Source organism: Mesoplodon bidens (assembly GCF_964165515.1).
Source record: "Mesoplodon bidens genome assembly, chromosome: 14".
In the NCBI taxonomy this organism is placed as follows: Eukaryota; Metazoa; Chordata; class Mammalia; order Artiodactyla; family Ziphiidae; genus Mesoplodon; species Mesoplodon bidens.
The window spans coordinates 44,279,533-44,297,447 of record NC_138170.1 but is presented as its reverse complement, the minus strand read 5'-3'; the positions used below and the strand labels follow the sequence as shown (position 1 = coordinate 44,297,447).

The 17,915-nt window shown below is 40.0% G+C and overlaps 2 protein-coding genes across 2 annotated transcripts in view; one reads left to right on the top strand and one right to left on the bottom strand.

Moving 5' to 3' along the window:
* The window catches only part of ACYP2 (acylphosphatase 2), a 180,066-nt gene that overhangs the window by 139,217 nt on the left and 22,934 nt on the right, over nucleotides 1-17,915 (top strand). The window lies entirely within an intron of this gene.
* Nucleotides 2,992-3,592, bottom strand: TSPYL6 (TSPY like 6; the record flags this gene model as incomplete). Its single annotated transcript, XM_081254582.1, is given in 4 exon segments — nucleotides 2,992-3,395; nucleotides 3,398-3,463; nucleotides 3,467-3,547; nucleotides 3,551-3,592. Coding segments are annotated over 4 exon segments (522 nt in total). The 3' UTR covers nucleotides 2,992-3,062.

The window sequence follows — 17,915 nt, the reverse complement described above, 5'->3', positions numbered from 1 at the left end:
ACTTTGTTCAGAGTACCCTTTCAAGTTTATTTGAATAGCCTTGGAAGACAAGAGAGAGTGTTTTTCTCCAGAGAAAAGGGCAGTTTTGCTTAAGTCTTGAAAAAATAGAGATTGTGCCTTATTATTGTCTTTTATTTTACTGTTTAGTATGTTCAAGATGTCTCCCTTCAAAGCAAAGGGTAGGCATGTTTACTTCCCATTATAAAACTGAGGTTACCTAAACTCAGGGTTTCTCTCCTGTCATGCAACCCAGCGTGGGTGCAGGTGTCACCTGGCTTTCTTCATGTTGCATAATTAGGAAGCAGGGCTCAAGAAGCTGCTGCAATACTGACACTGGCTATTGAGTTGTAAGGTTCTTTGTCTCTTGACTCAGCAGCTGTTAACTAGGCAGGGAACATAATAGTTTGTAAGCAGGGCAAAATCTCAGACTCTTCACTGTTCTTGGTAGTAATCACTATTCCAACTTCTACCACCATAGATTAGTTTTACCTGTTCTTAAAATTCATATATAAATGGAATTACACAGCATGTACTCTTGTGACTGGCTTCTTTCATCCAACCTCATGTTTGTGAGATTCATTCACATTATTGCACATAGGCATAGTTTTTTATTTCTCATAGTATTCCATTGTGTGAGTATTTCAAAACTTACTTTTTCTACTGTTGATAGATGCTGGTGCAGTTCCTGCTCTTAGAATTGTGCTGTTATAAACACTTTTATGCATGTCTTTGTGAATATATGCAATGCATGTATTTCTGTTGGGTATATTCCCAGAACTGGATCAGAGGATGTGCATAGATACTGCCAAACAATTTTCTAAAGTATCTGTACTAAGCTACTCTTCCACTAGAAGTGTATGAGCACTCTGGTTTCTCTGTGTATTTTTCCACGCTTGTTATTTTTCATCCTTTTAGTTTAGTTTTTTTTTTTTTTTCACACTGACGTGCGTTTATTTTACCAAGGTACATATAAGGAAAGATAAATATGCCAGTGGTACACTTCCAATTTTACAGAGCAATCTCAAGTATTTTTGCCATTTAGGAAAAGAGATACATCAATTATTACGTTGTTACCAGGGTGAATTGTCAAGACAATCAGAGCCACAAATTTTTTGTAGGTTATTTTTCCATAAAGACAACAGTTTCCAAAGTCTTCAGAGTCTGATAAGACCAAGTTATTCAAATTATACTTCTAAAGATACAGTTTTAACAGAAACGAGTTGAAAACTGTGTGAATATTTACAAAAGTCTCCATATTGTACCAGAAAGAAATTAACATTCTTCCAAATGTTCCTAACGGAAAGCAAAAGAAAATCTATACAACCACATCTTCCCAGTAAACAGAAACAGAGAAAGTAATAAGGTTTTACTAAATACTAGCGAAATTAAGGGCGTGGTATTAATTTTCTACATAAAACACACGAAGTTGCATTGTTTGTATTTCTTTTAAAAAATCATCTTTTGGCAACATAGTTAGCACTTCAACCACCTTCAATTCTCCCATGCCAATCCTGAGAAAAGTACTTCTCCTCCTATCACCACTAACAAGAGAAGGTATCCCTTCCTTGCACGCTCTTAGTCAATCCTGCGTTTATTCTAGGCCCATATTTCCCCTGGCTCATTTCTGCCTCTGGCCGTCTGTTCATTTTTCCTTCTCAGGGCGGGCATCCATCACAATCTCTTTAGTTCTTCCATCCATTCATTCCATGTATGTCTTTCTTTAAACCAACTAGGCGTTGCTATAGATGGGTGAGGGCTGGGAAGAAGGCAGAGAGGGACTGAGAGCTCTGGTAGTCTCCTTTACAGGACCATCTCTCTGCCTCTGGAAATGATAAAGAGCCAAGTTAAACCGAAAAACCTTCTGCAGATGCTTCTGAGCTACCACTTTTTAAAAAGAGAAGTGGGCTTCCCTGGTGGCGCAGTGGTTGAGAGTCCGCCTGCCGATGCAGGGAACACGGGTTCGTGCCCCGGTCCGGGAAGATCCCACATGCTGTGGAGCGGCTGGGCCCATGAGCCATGGCCGCTGAGCCTGCGTGTCCAGAGCCTGTGCTCCGCAACAGGAGAGGCCACAACAGTGAGAGGCCCGCGTACAGCAAAAAAAAAAGAGATAGAAGTGATATGAGAAAGAGAGGGAGATGAGAAATAGAAGAGAAACTGTACACCTACCCTGGCACTGCTGGCACTTCTTCCTATTCAGGATGAGGAAGGGAGACAAATAAAAGTACCTAACTTTTGTATGGCTTCACTGGTTGAGGCTGAGAAAGCCTGGTACTTAGCAAGGACACCATCATTCTCCTTGCCATGCAAATAGGGTCTAACTCGTCACCTCAACCACTTGCCTGACAGTCAGTAGGGTTCCTGAGTGATGGTGAGGAATTGAGGTCTTTTAGGGGAGAAATAGAAAGGTCTTTTATATGATGGCAGGAAGCCTGGGTCTACCACCAGTTCTGAAGATCCTTGTTTACCAAAAACCAGAAAGTGGAGCTGACAGTGGTCTAGAAAATGTTCAGCCAGCAGGCGGCAGCCTAAGGGGGTGGGTGTAGCCAGTAGCAGGCAGCATTAGGTGATCAGAGAAGCAGGAAGAGCAACGGAGTTGCATAAACCAGAGACCAAGCAGCCCACTGCTTCTCTCTCTTGACTTTATTAATGCCCAGCAATTGTCCACAGGCCATGTGCAGAGCAGAATGATTAAAACAGGCTCTTAAAAATAGCTGGAAATCCAGATGGTAGTAACTAGACCAGAAGCCTTGGGAACAAACAGGGTCCAAGCAGTGCAGACAAAGGCAGTGCCATCTGTAGCATCATTTATTTGGCTTAGAAGAGTGTGAACTACCACCATGCAGCACGTGATATTAATGCACAACAGCATGCCACGGGGAAGTGGAGCAGCATAGCCACGAAGGTCTCAATCTTGAAAGCTGAGAGAGCTGAATGTCCAGTGGAGGGAAGGTGTGGAAAGGTGAGCACAAAATGAGTCAAAGGCATACCCTTGCTGTTGCTAAGGCCTAGGTCCAGCAGGAGGTGGTAGGGGACCTGTGTGAGAGTATTTCCAAGAGCAAAGGTTAACCAGATTGGAACCCAAAGGGCCTGGATATCTCCACTGGCTCCCTTGTCTGGAGAAGTCTAGCCCTATGGGCTCCTTCATCCCATAGGTAGTATTGCAGTGGATTTGGCCAGAGGTCCTCTTTGATAATCTCAGCAATCCTGTCAGACTCTGGAAGGCTGTGGTCTGAAAACCAGGCAAAGAAGCTGCACATGAGGTCTTGGTTCCTAGGAAGGAAAGCCTGGGGTTCAGGGCCCGGGTGCCATATGATCGGAGTGGAAAGAAACACCACGTGCCCCGAGGATCTGACCTCGTATTCCTTCACAATCCAATTGTTTTTGGAAAGAAGAATTATGGGTTTCTTCGAAAGAAGAACTTGAACTTGCACCCCATCCTAGGATGTCTGAGTTCCTTCACCTCCTAATTCGCTACATACCTGAACATCTCTGCATCTCTGCCTCTAATCAGGGCAGATAGCTGTGAGTGGTTCCGAAAGGTAGTGACTCAGAAGCCCGGGATGTGCCTCCACTGTAGGTGGTGTTGACGCATGCGCCCAAAATTGCGCCCGAACTGGAGGGAGGCCTGGTCAGCCTGAGGGTGTGTAGTTCCAGCTGGATGGCCTCCAGGGGACTCAGGTGGAGACCCTCACTCTGGGCCGGAGCCTTGCCTCGTCCTTCACCTCGTTTACCCCTCTGTGCTCCCCCACCACTTCCATTTCCTCAGCCACTGGCTTCTCCTCCATTTCAACCTCTCCTCCTCGTCCACTGCTTCTGAGAAGATGGTGCCCCTTTCAGTCTTCGCTTCCGCGGCCTTCGCCCCAGTCATCATCAGCTCAGACTCTGACCGCTCTGTGCCACAGGTTTCTAGGGCCTTCTCCCCACCAGTTTCACGCTGAAAGCCATTTTTTCAGTCTGCACTCTGCTGCCGCAGAGGCAGAGGCTGCTTCCACACCCTCCCCGGGTGGCACGACCTCCTCCCGCCCCGCTTCGGCCGCTCCATGGTCGCGACCCCCAGAGACTGGGATCTGGGGAGTAGGGCCGCAGCCCATGGGGCCGGAGGGGGTGCGCCCCCCTCCACCGGAAGCTGGGGCGGTGGGAGTGTTTGATCTCCAAGCTGCCCTCACTCGTCTCCACCATCACCTGCATCATCTTGCTTTCCTCTAGAAGCTTCTGGCACTGCTGTGGGTCCAGGTCGCCCAGGGCATGGTCGGGAGTAGTGAGGTTGCAGGTTTGGGGGAGAGGGATCCCCTGGGCCCCATTAGGGACGCTTATGTTGTTAGCAGCCTGACCAGCTGTTTGTTGGCATCTGTTTTCCTAACCAAAGACTTACTCATGCAAACCAGCCTATTGCGCAGCCCACCCTTCAGTTTCTCGATACTCACCCCTCAGTCTCTAGGCACCCACTCTCGGTCTCTTAGAGTCTATTTCTGTGTCTTCTGCCATCCTTTTTATTCGGATTGTTCTGGTGTATGTGTGATGGTGTTACACAGTGGTTTTAATTTGCATTTACCCAGTGTCTAAGAAATTGGGAAGCTTTTCATGTGGTTTTGATTTTGCCATTTGGGTATTCTCTTTTTGTGAAGTATCCGAGTCTTCTCCCCATTGCGTGTTCTATATTTTTCATGTTGATTTGTAGGAATGCATTATACGTGCTAGATACGAGTCCTTTTTCAGGTCTGTGTATTGCAAATATCCTCTCCCTCCGTGACTTGCTTTTTCACTATCTTAATGATGCCTTTTAATGAACAAAAGTTTTTAATCTTCATATATTCCAATTTATCATTTTCCCCTTTAGATTAGTGCTTTTTGTGTCCTGTTTAAGAAATCTTGCCTTTCTAACATCGTTCACATTTATATCTGCAATCCATTTGGAGTTGCTTTTTGTGAATGGTGTGAGGGGAGTCAAGATTCATTTTTCCTCCCATATGATCATCTGATTGACCAAGCAGTATTTATTGAAGAGAACATCCTTTCCTCATGCATAGGTTTTTAGATGTTTCCATTAAAAGTGACGTATGTCATTGGCCAGAGCTAGTCAGATGGCCTTGCCTAGCTTCAAGGGGTCAGGGAAATATAATCCTCCCCTGAGATTGGAAGGTGAAGGAAACTGGAAATATTGGTGAGCACTGTATCGCTCACTCATCACAGACTGTAACTTGAGTGGTGTGTACAAGACCAGCAGAGTTAAGCCAAAGAAAGTAGAGAAGAGGTAATGATGAATAGAAGAGGAGAAATTAATGAAAGACAATAGAGAGTATCAACCAAAGATTAATAATAAAAGGAGAGAGAATAAACAATATTTGGAATGAAAAATACAGTCACAGTAGTGATTTAAGGAAATATAAGAGAACATGTTGGACAGACTTGTGCCAGTACATTTTCTTTTCTTTTTTTTTTTAATTTTTATTGGAGTATAGTTGATTTACAATGTTGTGTTAGTTTTAGGTGTACAGCAAAGTGAATCAGTTATATATATATATATATATATATATATATATATATATATATATACACTTTTTAAAAATTCTTTTCCCATATAGGCCATTACAGAGTATTGAGTAGAGTTCCCTGTGCTATACAGCAGGTTCTTATTAGTTATCTATTTTATATATAGTAGTGTGTATATGTCAGTCCCAATGCCGGTACATTTTCAAACTTGGATGAAATATATGAATTCATGGAAATGTATAGCTCATCAATACTGAAATGCAGTGAAAGGCCTAAATAGACATAGAAATAATAAATAGAATCAAGAATTTAAAAAGAATCTTTCGGGCTTCCCTGGTGGCACAGTGGTTGAGAATCTGCCTGCCAAAGCAGGGGACACGGGTTCGAGCCCTGGTCTGGGAAAATCCCACATCCCGCGGAGCAACTAAGCCCGTGCACCACAGCTACTGAGCCTGCGCGTCTGGAGCCTGTGCTCGCAACAAGAGAGGCCACGACAGTGAGAGGCCCGCGCACCACGATGAAGAGTGGCCCCCGCTCACCGCAACTAGAGAAAGCCCTCGCACAGAAATGAAGACCCAACACAGCCAAAAATAAATAAATAAATTTATAAAAAAAAGAATCTTTCTACAAAGTTAGCATGAGGCTAAATGATTTTGAGACAGATACTACCTAACCTTCAAGGAACATATAATCTATTTCTTTTCCTTATTAAACATTCAATATTTACTGTGTGCCTATAGCATGCGTACTACTGTTCTAGGGCCTTAGGATACATTGTTAAACAGAACAAAGATTTCTTCCCTCTTGGAGTTTCTAGCAGAGGAGAAAGACAATAAATAATAATAATAAAAAGTAAATGAAACATATTAGAAAGTGATAAGTCCTATGGATAAAACAATAGGTAGAGGTGAGTAAGGGGATTGAGAGTCCTGGGGGTAGGGAGTGGGGAGCAGATTGTAGTTTTAAGTAGGGTAAGCAGAGGAAACTTCATTGAAAAGATAAAATTTTGGCAAAGATTCAAATAAGATGAGGGATTTAGCTAAGTGGATATTCTGAAGAAGAGCATTCTAGGAAGAGAGAAGAGCTAAGCAGAGGCCCTAGGACAGGAGCATGCTTAGGGTGTTCAAGGAATAAAAAGGAGATCAGTGTGACTGGAGCAGGGTGAATGGGAGAGGCCAGATCAAGTAGAATCTTACATGATATTGTAAGAAGTTTGTCTTTTATTCGTAGTGAAATGGGAAACCGCTACAGGATTTTGAACAGAGGACTCAAAATTTGATTCATGTTTTGCATGGATCACTCTGGCTCCTGGGTGAAGAATAGACTGTGTGGGGCCAGTGGTAGATGTAGGGAGATCTTTTAGGAGTCTATCAAAGTAATACAGGTGAAAGATGATATTTCTTAGACCATGTTGTAGCAGTGGAGGTGGATAGTGGTTACAGTATGATGGTAGAGCCAGCATGATTTCATGGTGAACTGGATGTGGGGTATAAGAGAAGGAAAGAAGTCAAGGGTGACTCTGTGGATTTTGACCTGAGCAGCTGATAGAATGGAGTTGCCAGAAGCAGAGATAGGGAAGGTTATGATAGAGCAGATCTTTGCAGGAAAATCAGAAGTTTGCTTTCGGACATGTTAGTTTGAGATGACTGTTGGACAACAGAGTTGAGATACCAAGTGGGTATTAGGAGTTTGGAGCACAGGAGAGGTCTGGGATGGGGATACATATTTGGAAATAATCAGCATACATGATATTTAAAGCTGTATTTAAAGCTTGCTGAAATCACCAAGGATTTGAGCAGTGATAGACCAAGCCCTGAGGCCTCCAAAATTACAAGGTCAGGGAGAAGAGGAAGAACCAGTAAGAGACTAAGAAGAGACCAGTGAAGTAGGAGGGAATCTGAAAATGTGCAGTACGCTGAAAGCCAAATGTATAAAGGAAAGTGTTCAACTGTGTGACGTGGTGTTGATAGGCCAAGTAAAACAAGAATTGACCAATGGATTTTACAACAAAAGTGATGGAGGTCAGAATAGGTTTTAAAGGGAATGGGAGGAAGGAAATTGGAGACAGTGAATATTGATAATTCTATTGAGGAATTTGCCAAAAAGGGAAATAAACGGAGTCATCACTTGACAAGAACAGTTTTAGAGGAGTGGTAGGGTGACAGCTTGACTGTAATGGGTTTAAGAGAAAATCCATAAGGGAGAAAGTGAAAATAGCAAGTATATACGACTCTTGACATTTTGCTACAAAGAAATGGGATGGTGGCTGGTGGGGAGAGTGGGTCAAAGAAAACGTCTTTAAAATGGGAGAAAAAGAAGTATGTGTGCGTGCTGTTGCGAATGATTCAGCAGAGAGCAAAAATAATGTAGGAGAGAGAAAGGAGAATCATTGGAGGGATGTCCTTGAATAGGTGAAAGCAGATGGAATCTAGTGCCTATGTAGGGGAGGAGTCAGCCTTTAATAGGAGCATGACAAGCTCACCTATGGGAACCAGAAGGCAAAGTATGAGGGTGTAGTTGCTGGTTGGTGGGTAGAAGTGATGATGGAGTCTATGAAATTCTCTTCTGTTTGCTTCAGTGTTCTCAGTAAAGGAGAAAGCAAGATTCAACTCAAGTGAGAGAGAGAGAGGATGAGGCAGTGGGAGTCTGGGGAGAGAGGGGTAGGAAATAGTTTTCTAGAGAATCAAAGAGTGACTGGACTATGACATATGGTATGATTATCACACAGCATTAAGATCATGAATTTGAAGTGAGGCACATCGGCATGGTTGTGAATTTCTCTTCAGCCACATTCAGTTTACAGGTGCAGCATGAGTAAGCAGAGTTGGATTTAGTCAGAGCTGAAGCAAGAAGGGCAAGAGAATGATTATAATCTTGATCTTAGAATCTAAGTTAGAGGAGTAAAGGACATATAGGGATGGGGGGCAGTGAAAAGGTGGCCTGATCAATGGATTGGAAGACCCAGGGAATTGAAGGGTCCCTGGGTTTAAGTACCAGAGTGAGCTAGAAGGATGAGAGACAGTGGTCTGAGAGTGGACTGCAGGGGATTGGTTAGAACCCTACTCCTCCATCCAACTTGGGCTCCAATGAGGCATATTGAGGACGAGGTCATTGCAGGGGACGAGGTCAGTGTACCAGGAAGCCTGGGTGGATCACCTATGTGTATATTGAAATCACTGAGAGATAAGATGAGAAAGAAGTGAGAATAAGCCAGGAGCTAAAATCCTTGAGAAATGAGGGAGAAATGACAGGAGAATAGCAAGAATGCAGGGTACTAGGTGATTTAAACTGATGCCAGGAGATTTAAAGCTGGGTCTGTATTCTAGGGCCAAAGTTAATTATAAAACACCACCTCCTTTGGCTAAATTAGTTAGTCAAAAGGCAGACAAGTTTAGAATTTGATATTACTTAATGTCACAGAGCCTGTATTTTATTATTTTTTTCTTTCTCAAAGTGTGCAGAAGAAAGTCACACATATGTTAGCTGATCAAAAACAAGGAATGTATATGTTTTTGAAAATTGGAAAGTGAGTAGTGATAATACTTTCTGAGTTCAGTGCGAAATGTTATTCTCTTTTGGGGTCTTTCATTCTGCTTGTGCCCTAGAGTATGGACTAGAAACTACTGAAAAGAACAAAATATGATTTTAACTTTGGGCTTGAAACATTCTGGCTATAAAAAAATGTTTTAAGGGGAGTAAGGAGAGCTAGTACAAAATCTCAGAAATATCTAGTCAACCAGAAGCAGAAAGAGGGAAGGGGGAGGGAGAGAAAGAGAAAGAAAAAGGAAAGAAAAGAAGAAATATGAGTAAAGAAAGAAGATGGCTTTTGGGGAAGAGTACAGTTTAGCCACAAATCTGCACATCACAGAACTGTGAATGTTTAAATTCTCTGGGAAACAGAAACAGCGTGATGTTTTAAAAGATAAACTTAATATAAGATGAATGAAAAGACCCTGTGAATTGTATAGTCTTATTTTTCTTTGACTCCTCAAATATTGTTCGGTTCTTACTTGTTTTGAAGGGAATCTCTCATTCTTGACCTAAATTCTTTAAACAAGTGTGTTTGTTTAGTGACTTAGCATACAGAAATATTGTTCTTTGGGCTAGGCCACCCAGTTTAGAAAGCTGAGGGCCTGGGTACTTAAAACTCAAAAGAATGTTGGTAGACAAGAGAAGGAGATGTACACTTTGTTAATTTCCTCTGTTTCCCATGAAAGACCATTAAGCTGTGTTTGCAAAGGAAATGGTAAAAAAGAAGCTTTGAGTGATTAACCAAGCAGCTTTATAGCTGCAGTCTATTGCCTCTTAGAAATAGCATATAAATATAGAAGTAGGGAGAAAATATTTGAGTTACCAGGGTGTGGGTAATGAGTTACTCTGGGAAAGTTAATAATTATAATTTAATCATTTTCTACCACTACAGCACTCATAGAGAGCAAATATACATTATTGTGCCTAATGAAACTGTTAAGAGGCTGAGGTCTGTGTAGGGTTGGGGGGAGAGCCAGGTGACAGGGGTGACCAAATCAGCCAGGCATACACAGAGCCATCACAAAAATTCAAAATATAGGTCAAAACACTAAGTAAAATGTTTGTAATATCTAAATGTTAAACATACATAATCATTCTAGCCTAATTGAGATAAAATTACTTTTTAAAAATAATGAAATTGATACTGTAGCAAATGAATAAAATTCAGCTAATTATGAAAAATCGAAATAATATTATCGGATCTTTTAAAAAATAGTGTGATCTTAAAAAACAAAGTGCATTGATGGTGTCTTCATTGCAGTATGAGCATAGTTTGGGGTCAGAAATTTCCAGCAGCTTTAAAAACTCAGGCTCTACATTAGTAGCAGAATGGTGAGCAGAGTTTTGCTCTAATTCTTAGTATTTTCTTCTTAGCTGTCATTTTAAAATAATTTCTTTTTGATCTTTTTTTCTTTAGAAACAGCAATATTTTTATGTTTTAGCACGTTACATCCTCACTGCACCCTATGAACTAGCAGGTAGGAAAACTGAGGCACAGAAATAACAAGGAATTTGCTCATGGACACATAGAAAATCGCAAAGTCAAGAAATGAACCCAGATAATCAGACTCCGAAGCTCTTTCTGTTAAACACTGCAGGGTACACTCTGAGCCTTTCTCAGCCTCAATTCTCTCATCTACATAAAATATGGTCTATAATTCTTATTTCTCATGGTGGTTGCAACAATTAAATAAGATGTGGAGCTTGGGCAGGGGAGATATTCTTTATCTGTTTCTGTATTGCTGTCTTTATCTGTTTCTGTATTGTTTGATTTGTTATAATGAGCATGAATTATTCATGTATTTTTTAATCAAGAAAAAAATGTTAAGGCCTATAAGATGATGGCACAGAGAGGCACCCAATAAAGTCATTATTATGTCTGAGAGGAAAGTCAGAGTTTCCATTTGCATCAATAGGGATTTGTCATCTCTGGAAGCTTGGGTGCAAAGAGAAGAAATAAGATAGGGGAACAGCTAGAAGAGAATCCAGGGTAGAGGTTTTTACTTGCCAGTGAGAGGGGCTTGTTCATCTTTTTTTTTTTTTTTTTTGCGATACGCGGGCCTCTCACTGTTGTGGCCTCTCCCATTGCGGGGCACAGGCTCCGGATGCGCAGCCTCAGCGGCCATGGCTCATGGGCCCAGCCGCTCCACGGCATGTGGGATCCTCCCGGACCGGGGCACGAACCTGTGTCCCCTGCATCGGCAGGCGGAGTCTCAACCACTGCGCCACCAGGGAAGCCCGGGCTTGTTCATCTTAAAGTGAGGGTGGGAACCATTGGGAGGGAGAGCGCACTGGTTTAGGCAAGTGGGAATTAACCAATGGAGCAAAATTCCAAGGAATTTGGGGTTGGGGGGAGTCCTAGAACCTTGGATGAATTAACTTATTTTGGAGAAGATTAACAGTGACTTGTTAGTCAATAAGGCCCATTTTCTAAGGTAATAAAAAGTATCATTTTGGAAAATGAGAAAGGAATTAAAAGAACTCTATGGTTTTCTTTACATATCTGCCTGGTTCTGGGGGATGTAAGAATAGGTTTTCTGAAGAGGAGCCATCAGTTTATTTTTCCATTTGTGGATTACAATGGTAAAACGATTGTTGGCAAAAGAACATCTTTTCAAGCGGCTTCCCTTGGTGTAGGTCAGAGGGGCAACAAGAGGAGTTATTTCTGCAGCTGGAAAAAAGGTTCAGAGCTGTTCTCCTGGAGACAGCTCTCATTTCAGAGTCAAAAATAGATTTGAATTACAGTGCTATTGGGGAATCGGGGCCTATTCATTCTAAGCACATCTGTTGGTAACTGTTGAAATTCAAATAAATTCAAATAAAGTCCAAGTAATGCTCATTTTACACTTATCGATTTCAAGGAGTGTTAAAAAACACATATACAGAAAACCGACATTCCAGTCACTGACACTGCCTAAGACACAACATGAAAAGCCTTGATTTTCTGCCAACCATAGTTACTTTGAACCTGAGCCACCACATTTTAATTCCTTTAAAATGCTCCTTCCTCCCTACCTGAACTTTTCAACTGAGATTCATTTTCATTTCAAAAGTTTAAATATGAACTATATCAAACAGTTCTGTATTTTGATTTTGATCATTCCACAGCCTTCAGTAGTGAAATGAGGAAGTTAGACTATTAAACTCATAAAGCCAGAATTGAATAAATGCATTTTTCTCTTTGTCTCCTCTCCAGTTTTAGTAAATAAAAAGTTTCAGTTAGGTGCTGTGATTAAGGAAACTTGGTATATCTATTTATTTATATATGACTCCAGTCCATAAAGGATTCAAGGCATCTTTAAGAAGCCAAACACAGGACAGAAGAATAAGGGAAATTCCTTTTTTTCAATTAAGCCATGACTCTCTTATAAGGAAATTTGATCTATCAAATGTATAGAAAGAAATAGAACCATTTTAAGGTTGTGAGTTTTAATTTTTTTCTTAATAGTTAAAATTTTGAATAGTGTTTCAAGTACCATATTTATGTCATTACCTTGGAGTTTACAGTGTTACAAGTAGATACCACACCAAGTACATTACATGAATTATCTCCTTTAGTTTAAACCTCATAATTACCCTATGAAGTATTATTATTTCCATCTTATAGATAAAAGTATCCAAGGCCTACAAATAAATAATTTGCCCAAAGTCACATAACGAGTCAGGATTCAAATCCATGTCTGTTATTCTGAGTTATTAACTCCTAATCTAAATTATGCCTTATACATGGGAGGTGGTGAAAGAGAAGATCAAAGACCGTAAAAGTAAATAGAAATATATTAGAAATTACAGAAAAGAAATTTACATGTAAAAGGAGACATTTGTCTAAATCCAGGCAAACTTTTACAGAAAGTATTATGGTAAAAATAGAGCATCAGGAAGGAAGACAAACATGGTACCAACAGCCCAGAGCAAGGCTCCACAGACAAAGGTGTGGCAAAATCACACACTCAATTCTCAAGGTGTGTGCTTGCATTCTCTAGTGCCTTTGGGAAATGTGAGTGCTCTCTGTAAGGTTCTGGAGGGTGAAAGATCCTTACTCTAGGAAACTTAATAAATTACCAGCTGACACTAATATTTCTGGTTTCTTCTAACTCTTTGCTTTCATCTGTATGTTGAAAAATACAATCAATATTACAGTCTGTTGTTTAATAACTAGTATTTTTCAACTGTTAGTATAGGGGTTTCCTGCTTCCTTCCCAATCTTATTTACAGAAAAAATGTTATCCATGATTCCACTATTCTTTGTCAATAGTGATTTTCATTTTTGCCTTTTTTGATGTGCATAATAAGTAGAATTATTATTTGGCTCCCTTCCACCATTAAATAATAACATTTTTTCAGTTTTCATAATTACAATTCTAGTGGCTATATAATAGTGTACTGAATTGATATAGTATAATTATATTGGGCATTTTTTGTTTGTTTCCAGTATTTTGCTATTATAAATATCCTTCCAAGAACTGATTAATGTATATAATTGTATTTCTTCATAAGTGAATTGTATGTTTATATCCTTTGACCATTTATCTCTTGAGGTTTTAGCAGTTTTGAAAATTTGAGTAAGTTCTTTATGTATTATATATACTACTTTTCTACCATGATCAATACAAACATTACCCAATTATGTTTCCCTTCTTTTAATTTTGTTAGTTGTTTATGTTACAACCATTTTTTTACTTGATGTTTTTGAGCTATTCATTTTTTCCTTTGTGATTTTCATTACTGCCCTAAGCTTTTCAAAGATACTATCCCTCTAAAGATTTCATTAATATTTGATTTTTTTTCTTATAGATTTGCTAAGAATTAAAGCAAATATTTACTCTTTAATCCACTAGGGGCTTACTCTGGTAACGTGGTATAAGAGCTGATCTAAATCACTTTTTGTTTTGTTTTGTGTTTGTTTGCCAATTACCCTAGCAATTATTAGAGTATAATTAGGCAATTATTAAGTAGAATTAGGCAGTTATTAAATATTATTTTCCTTAATTTTATGATAGTTATATAATACATTACATTTATTTCTGTATGTCCCACACTTCTGTTTTTTTGTTGTTGTTGTTGTTGTTTTTTGTGGTACACGGGCCTCTCACTGTTGTGGCCTCTCCCATTGTGGAGCACAGGCTCCGGACGCGCAGGCTCAGCAACCATGGCTCACGGGCCCAGCCGCTCCGCGCCATGTGGGATCTTCCTGGACCTGTGCACGAACCCGTGTCCCCTGCATCGGCAGGCTGACTCTCAACCACTGCGCCACCAGGGAAGCCCTGTATTTTAATCATTTAATTAATATACTTTGTTTTAGGGTTTCCTGGGAACTAGATCAGCATCATAACTTGTGGTTTCTTTGTTAGTGTAGAATTTTAATATTTAACAAATAGTAAATTTTACTTGGTGAAATTCATTTTCCTATATGATAACAGTATATATCTCAATTTGTTCATCTTGTTTTATATATTCTAATACACCTTTATAGTTTTATTTACATATAGCTCATAAGTCTTTATAATTTTCTTTATAACCATCATGGGCAATTCTGTTAAGTTTATCCATCCTCTCTCTTTTTTTTTTTTTTGAATGGCATTTCTTTCCTTTTTATTACGTTATTGAGCCGGTGGTTACCAGGATAAAGAAAGCCCCTAATTATGGTAAATTCATTATAAACCCAGTCACTTTGATAAACTCATGGGATAATAAATTTAAACAGATTTCCTAGGATTTTTATACATGCAGTACTTTCTGCAAATAATCAGTTTTCTCTCTCCCTTTAGTGTATCATTCTATTGGCACAAAGCGAATACCCACTAAATGGCAGTTGCCGTTTGTGTATTAAAAAGAATATTAGGTGAGTCAGGAAACTTGAATCCTACTGTCAGTTCCTCAACTAAGACAGCCGTCTATGAAGCACCTTCTGTGGGTCAGGCACCATGCTAGGCACTTTACATAGTCCATCTTGCCTAAGGCTTAGAGTAAGCCTACAGAGTATATATACTATTAAATATCATAGGTAAGGGAACTGATAGGTAAGTTTAGCAGGTATAGAAGCCAAGGCTGGCCCATGCTAGGCCCCCAATAGCAATAAAAAATGGAACACGGAGGTGTCTAACTGTGGCAGTCTGTGCGTGAAAGGCCGTGGGCCGGGGTGGCTCTGGAGTCCTTGACCTGGCAGGTTTTTTTCACTCCCTTGGGACAGCACTGACCACTGAACTTTGGCCAAGGGTCTGAGGAACTAGGGAGGCATGGAGAAGCTGCATCAGCTCACTTTCATCCTTATCTTGTACATATGCTTCACACTTCCTGCTTCCGGGTCATGCAGTAAACGTGAGTGAAAGCAGTCCTGAAGGAATTCTGTGTTCCCCTTCTCACCAGCCTTTCAACCCAGATCAGCCTTTTGAGGTCTGGCTTAGCTCAGTGGGTTAAGTAATTTGTCCAAGATTATCAGTGAGTGATGGGTAAGTGGCTTGCTCCACAGCCAGTGGCCTTGCGGTGTGGTTTGGGCAGGTCATTTCACCTCTCTGCTATAATTCCCTCATCTGTATAATGAAAGAGTCAGGTAAATAATCCAGTTCTGATAGGCAGACTGTTGGTGAATACGCCTTATACGCTTCTTCAAGACTGCAAATTCCTCAGAGACTATACTTGCCACGTTCTTGAATCACTCATATTACTTTGCACATAACAAATGCTCAGTGAATATTTGTTGATGCAGAATGAATGAATGAATTGATCAATCAACTGAAGAAAATAGTCTTAATGTTTTTCCTTTCTTTTTTTTTTTAAATATTTATTTATTTATTTTATTTGGCTGCACCGAATCTTAGTTACAGCATGCGGAACCTAGTACCCCCGGCCAGGGATTGAACCCAGGCCCCCTGCCTTGGGAGCACAGAGTCTTACCCACTGGACCACCAGGGAAGTCCCTCTTAATGCTTTTCTCACAAGAGGTTTTCAATGCTAGAACACAGGATCCTGCAGGGGCCCCTAAAATCTCATTTCACATTTCAACTGTGGAATCTTTTATAAAGATAGCATTTGTCATGAGCCTTTTTATAAGAGGATGCTTAGCAGGGGTCAGCTTGTTTTCATCTGAAAAGAATAAAGAATTGAGGTTAGGAAAGCAGGAAGCCTAGAAAGGAGCCAGGTTGGGAGCTGTGGTAGGTAGACTTTCCTCTAACAAAGCTGTTTTGGCTGTTTTTATCTTTGTGCTGCTGTTCTAGCAACACTATGACAAAACTGTGACTATTCAAACTTAATAAAACTAGAGCCTGTCCAAAATCAATTCTGAGTAAATGAATGTAAATGTGGGGAACATACCTTAACATCTCTGTTTGGGCATGCTGTAGAAAACTACCACATCTTACATCCTGTCTATAATTTAAACACACAGTGTTTTAAATGCACCCTTAGAAGATCTAATAAAATTACTTGCATATTATTTAATAGTGTGTTCTCTTTTATGCCAAAAAAATCCAAAGGAAGCTACCCAGCCCTCAGGAGGCATAGAATCTGTGGATTTTGTAATTACTGATTTTAAACTTAAAATCTCATCGAAGTCACTAGTTAATATTTCTAAATCTTTATATCTGAAAACTTCTGAGCATATATCCCAACAACCTTCCTGCCCGCTCCGCCATCCCCAGCCAAAGGGGGGAGGGAGGGAAGACCTGTACTGCCAATAGTTACAAAGGTCATTTCTGGAATAAAAACAAGGATTTGCAGCATGCACAAGTGTCTGGTTTTGCCTCTTGAGCTTTACAAAGACCAGCGTCATATTGAGACTATAAAATTATTGTTCTCTGAAACTAAAAGGAAAATCTAGGAAAATTAAGCATATTTGTTGAAAATTACTGAAATGTCGAAATTGTTAAACTAAGTTGTTATATAAAAGGAAGCATACGGAGGAAAAGCTATAAGGAGTCAAACTGTTTTTTATGAGCCACAGTATTTGCAGGAAAAGAAAACATTACAGAGACCACACCAGTTTCTCTAACATGGATACAAAGGAGAATCACGTCATCAAAGCAGCAGGTTTGTGCTGCCACAGTAAAGATCATCGGTGGCACTTTCCATATCCTTTAACTAAACCAAAATACCTGCGTTCAGTTGCAACCTGAGAAACAGGCAATAAAGTCACAAATGTCTTTACTTTAAAAAAATTTTTTTACCACTTTGTAATAGTGTTTAGTTTTATTGTCCCAGAACATGAAAAGGAAAACATCATGTTGATTAAATTTTGGTAATAAATTATTCATTGTGGGCATAATTTTTACATCATCAATGTTATTTCAGTTTACAAGAAGAGGTACAGGGCTCGGTTACAGAAAATATCATGGCAACCTGAACTGAGATGGTCCTGAATTCTCTAGACTGTTTCAGGCTTCCTAATATTAAAGTTCTATGCAAGGTAAGGTATGAAAGAAGAAAAAAAAAACCTCATCTAAACAACTTGCTCTTAATAAATACACTAATAAAGTTTATTTTGACCTTGAGTTAAAATGATCCAGCTCTACTGGATGACTCTAATGGGGCTGCTCTTTTGTATTTATTCAAGTTAAATTTCAGATAAGCCCTTGAATTGTATGAGCTCAACTATATTCTCTAAAAGAGAGCCAGACTAATGTGAACCTGAATCCAAGTGTACTTTTCCAGTAACATCTGACTAGTTGGATCTCATCTGTCGTGTTATCTCACTGTGTCACTCCCAACCACAGGAAACTGAGGACTAGCTCTCACTAGGAGAAACTAATAGCTCTCAGAGTATGGATCAGCTTTGTAGGTATTTAACAATCCTCCTTCTAAGGAATACCAAGCTCTGAGAAATGATTAAGCAGATTTATAGAATCTAACATATTAAGCGAAATCCATTTAGGAGAATTTGGAATGTCAGCATGTGCTGT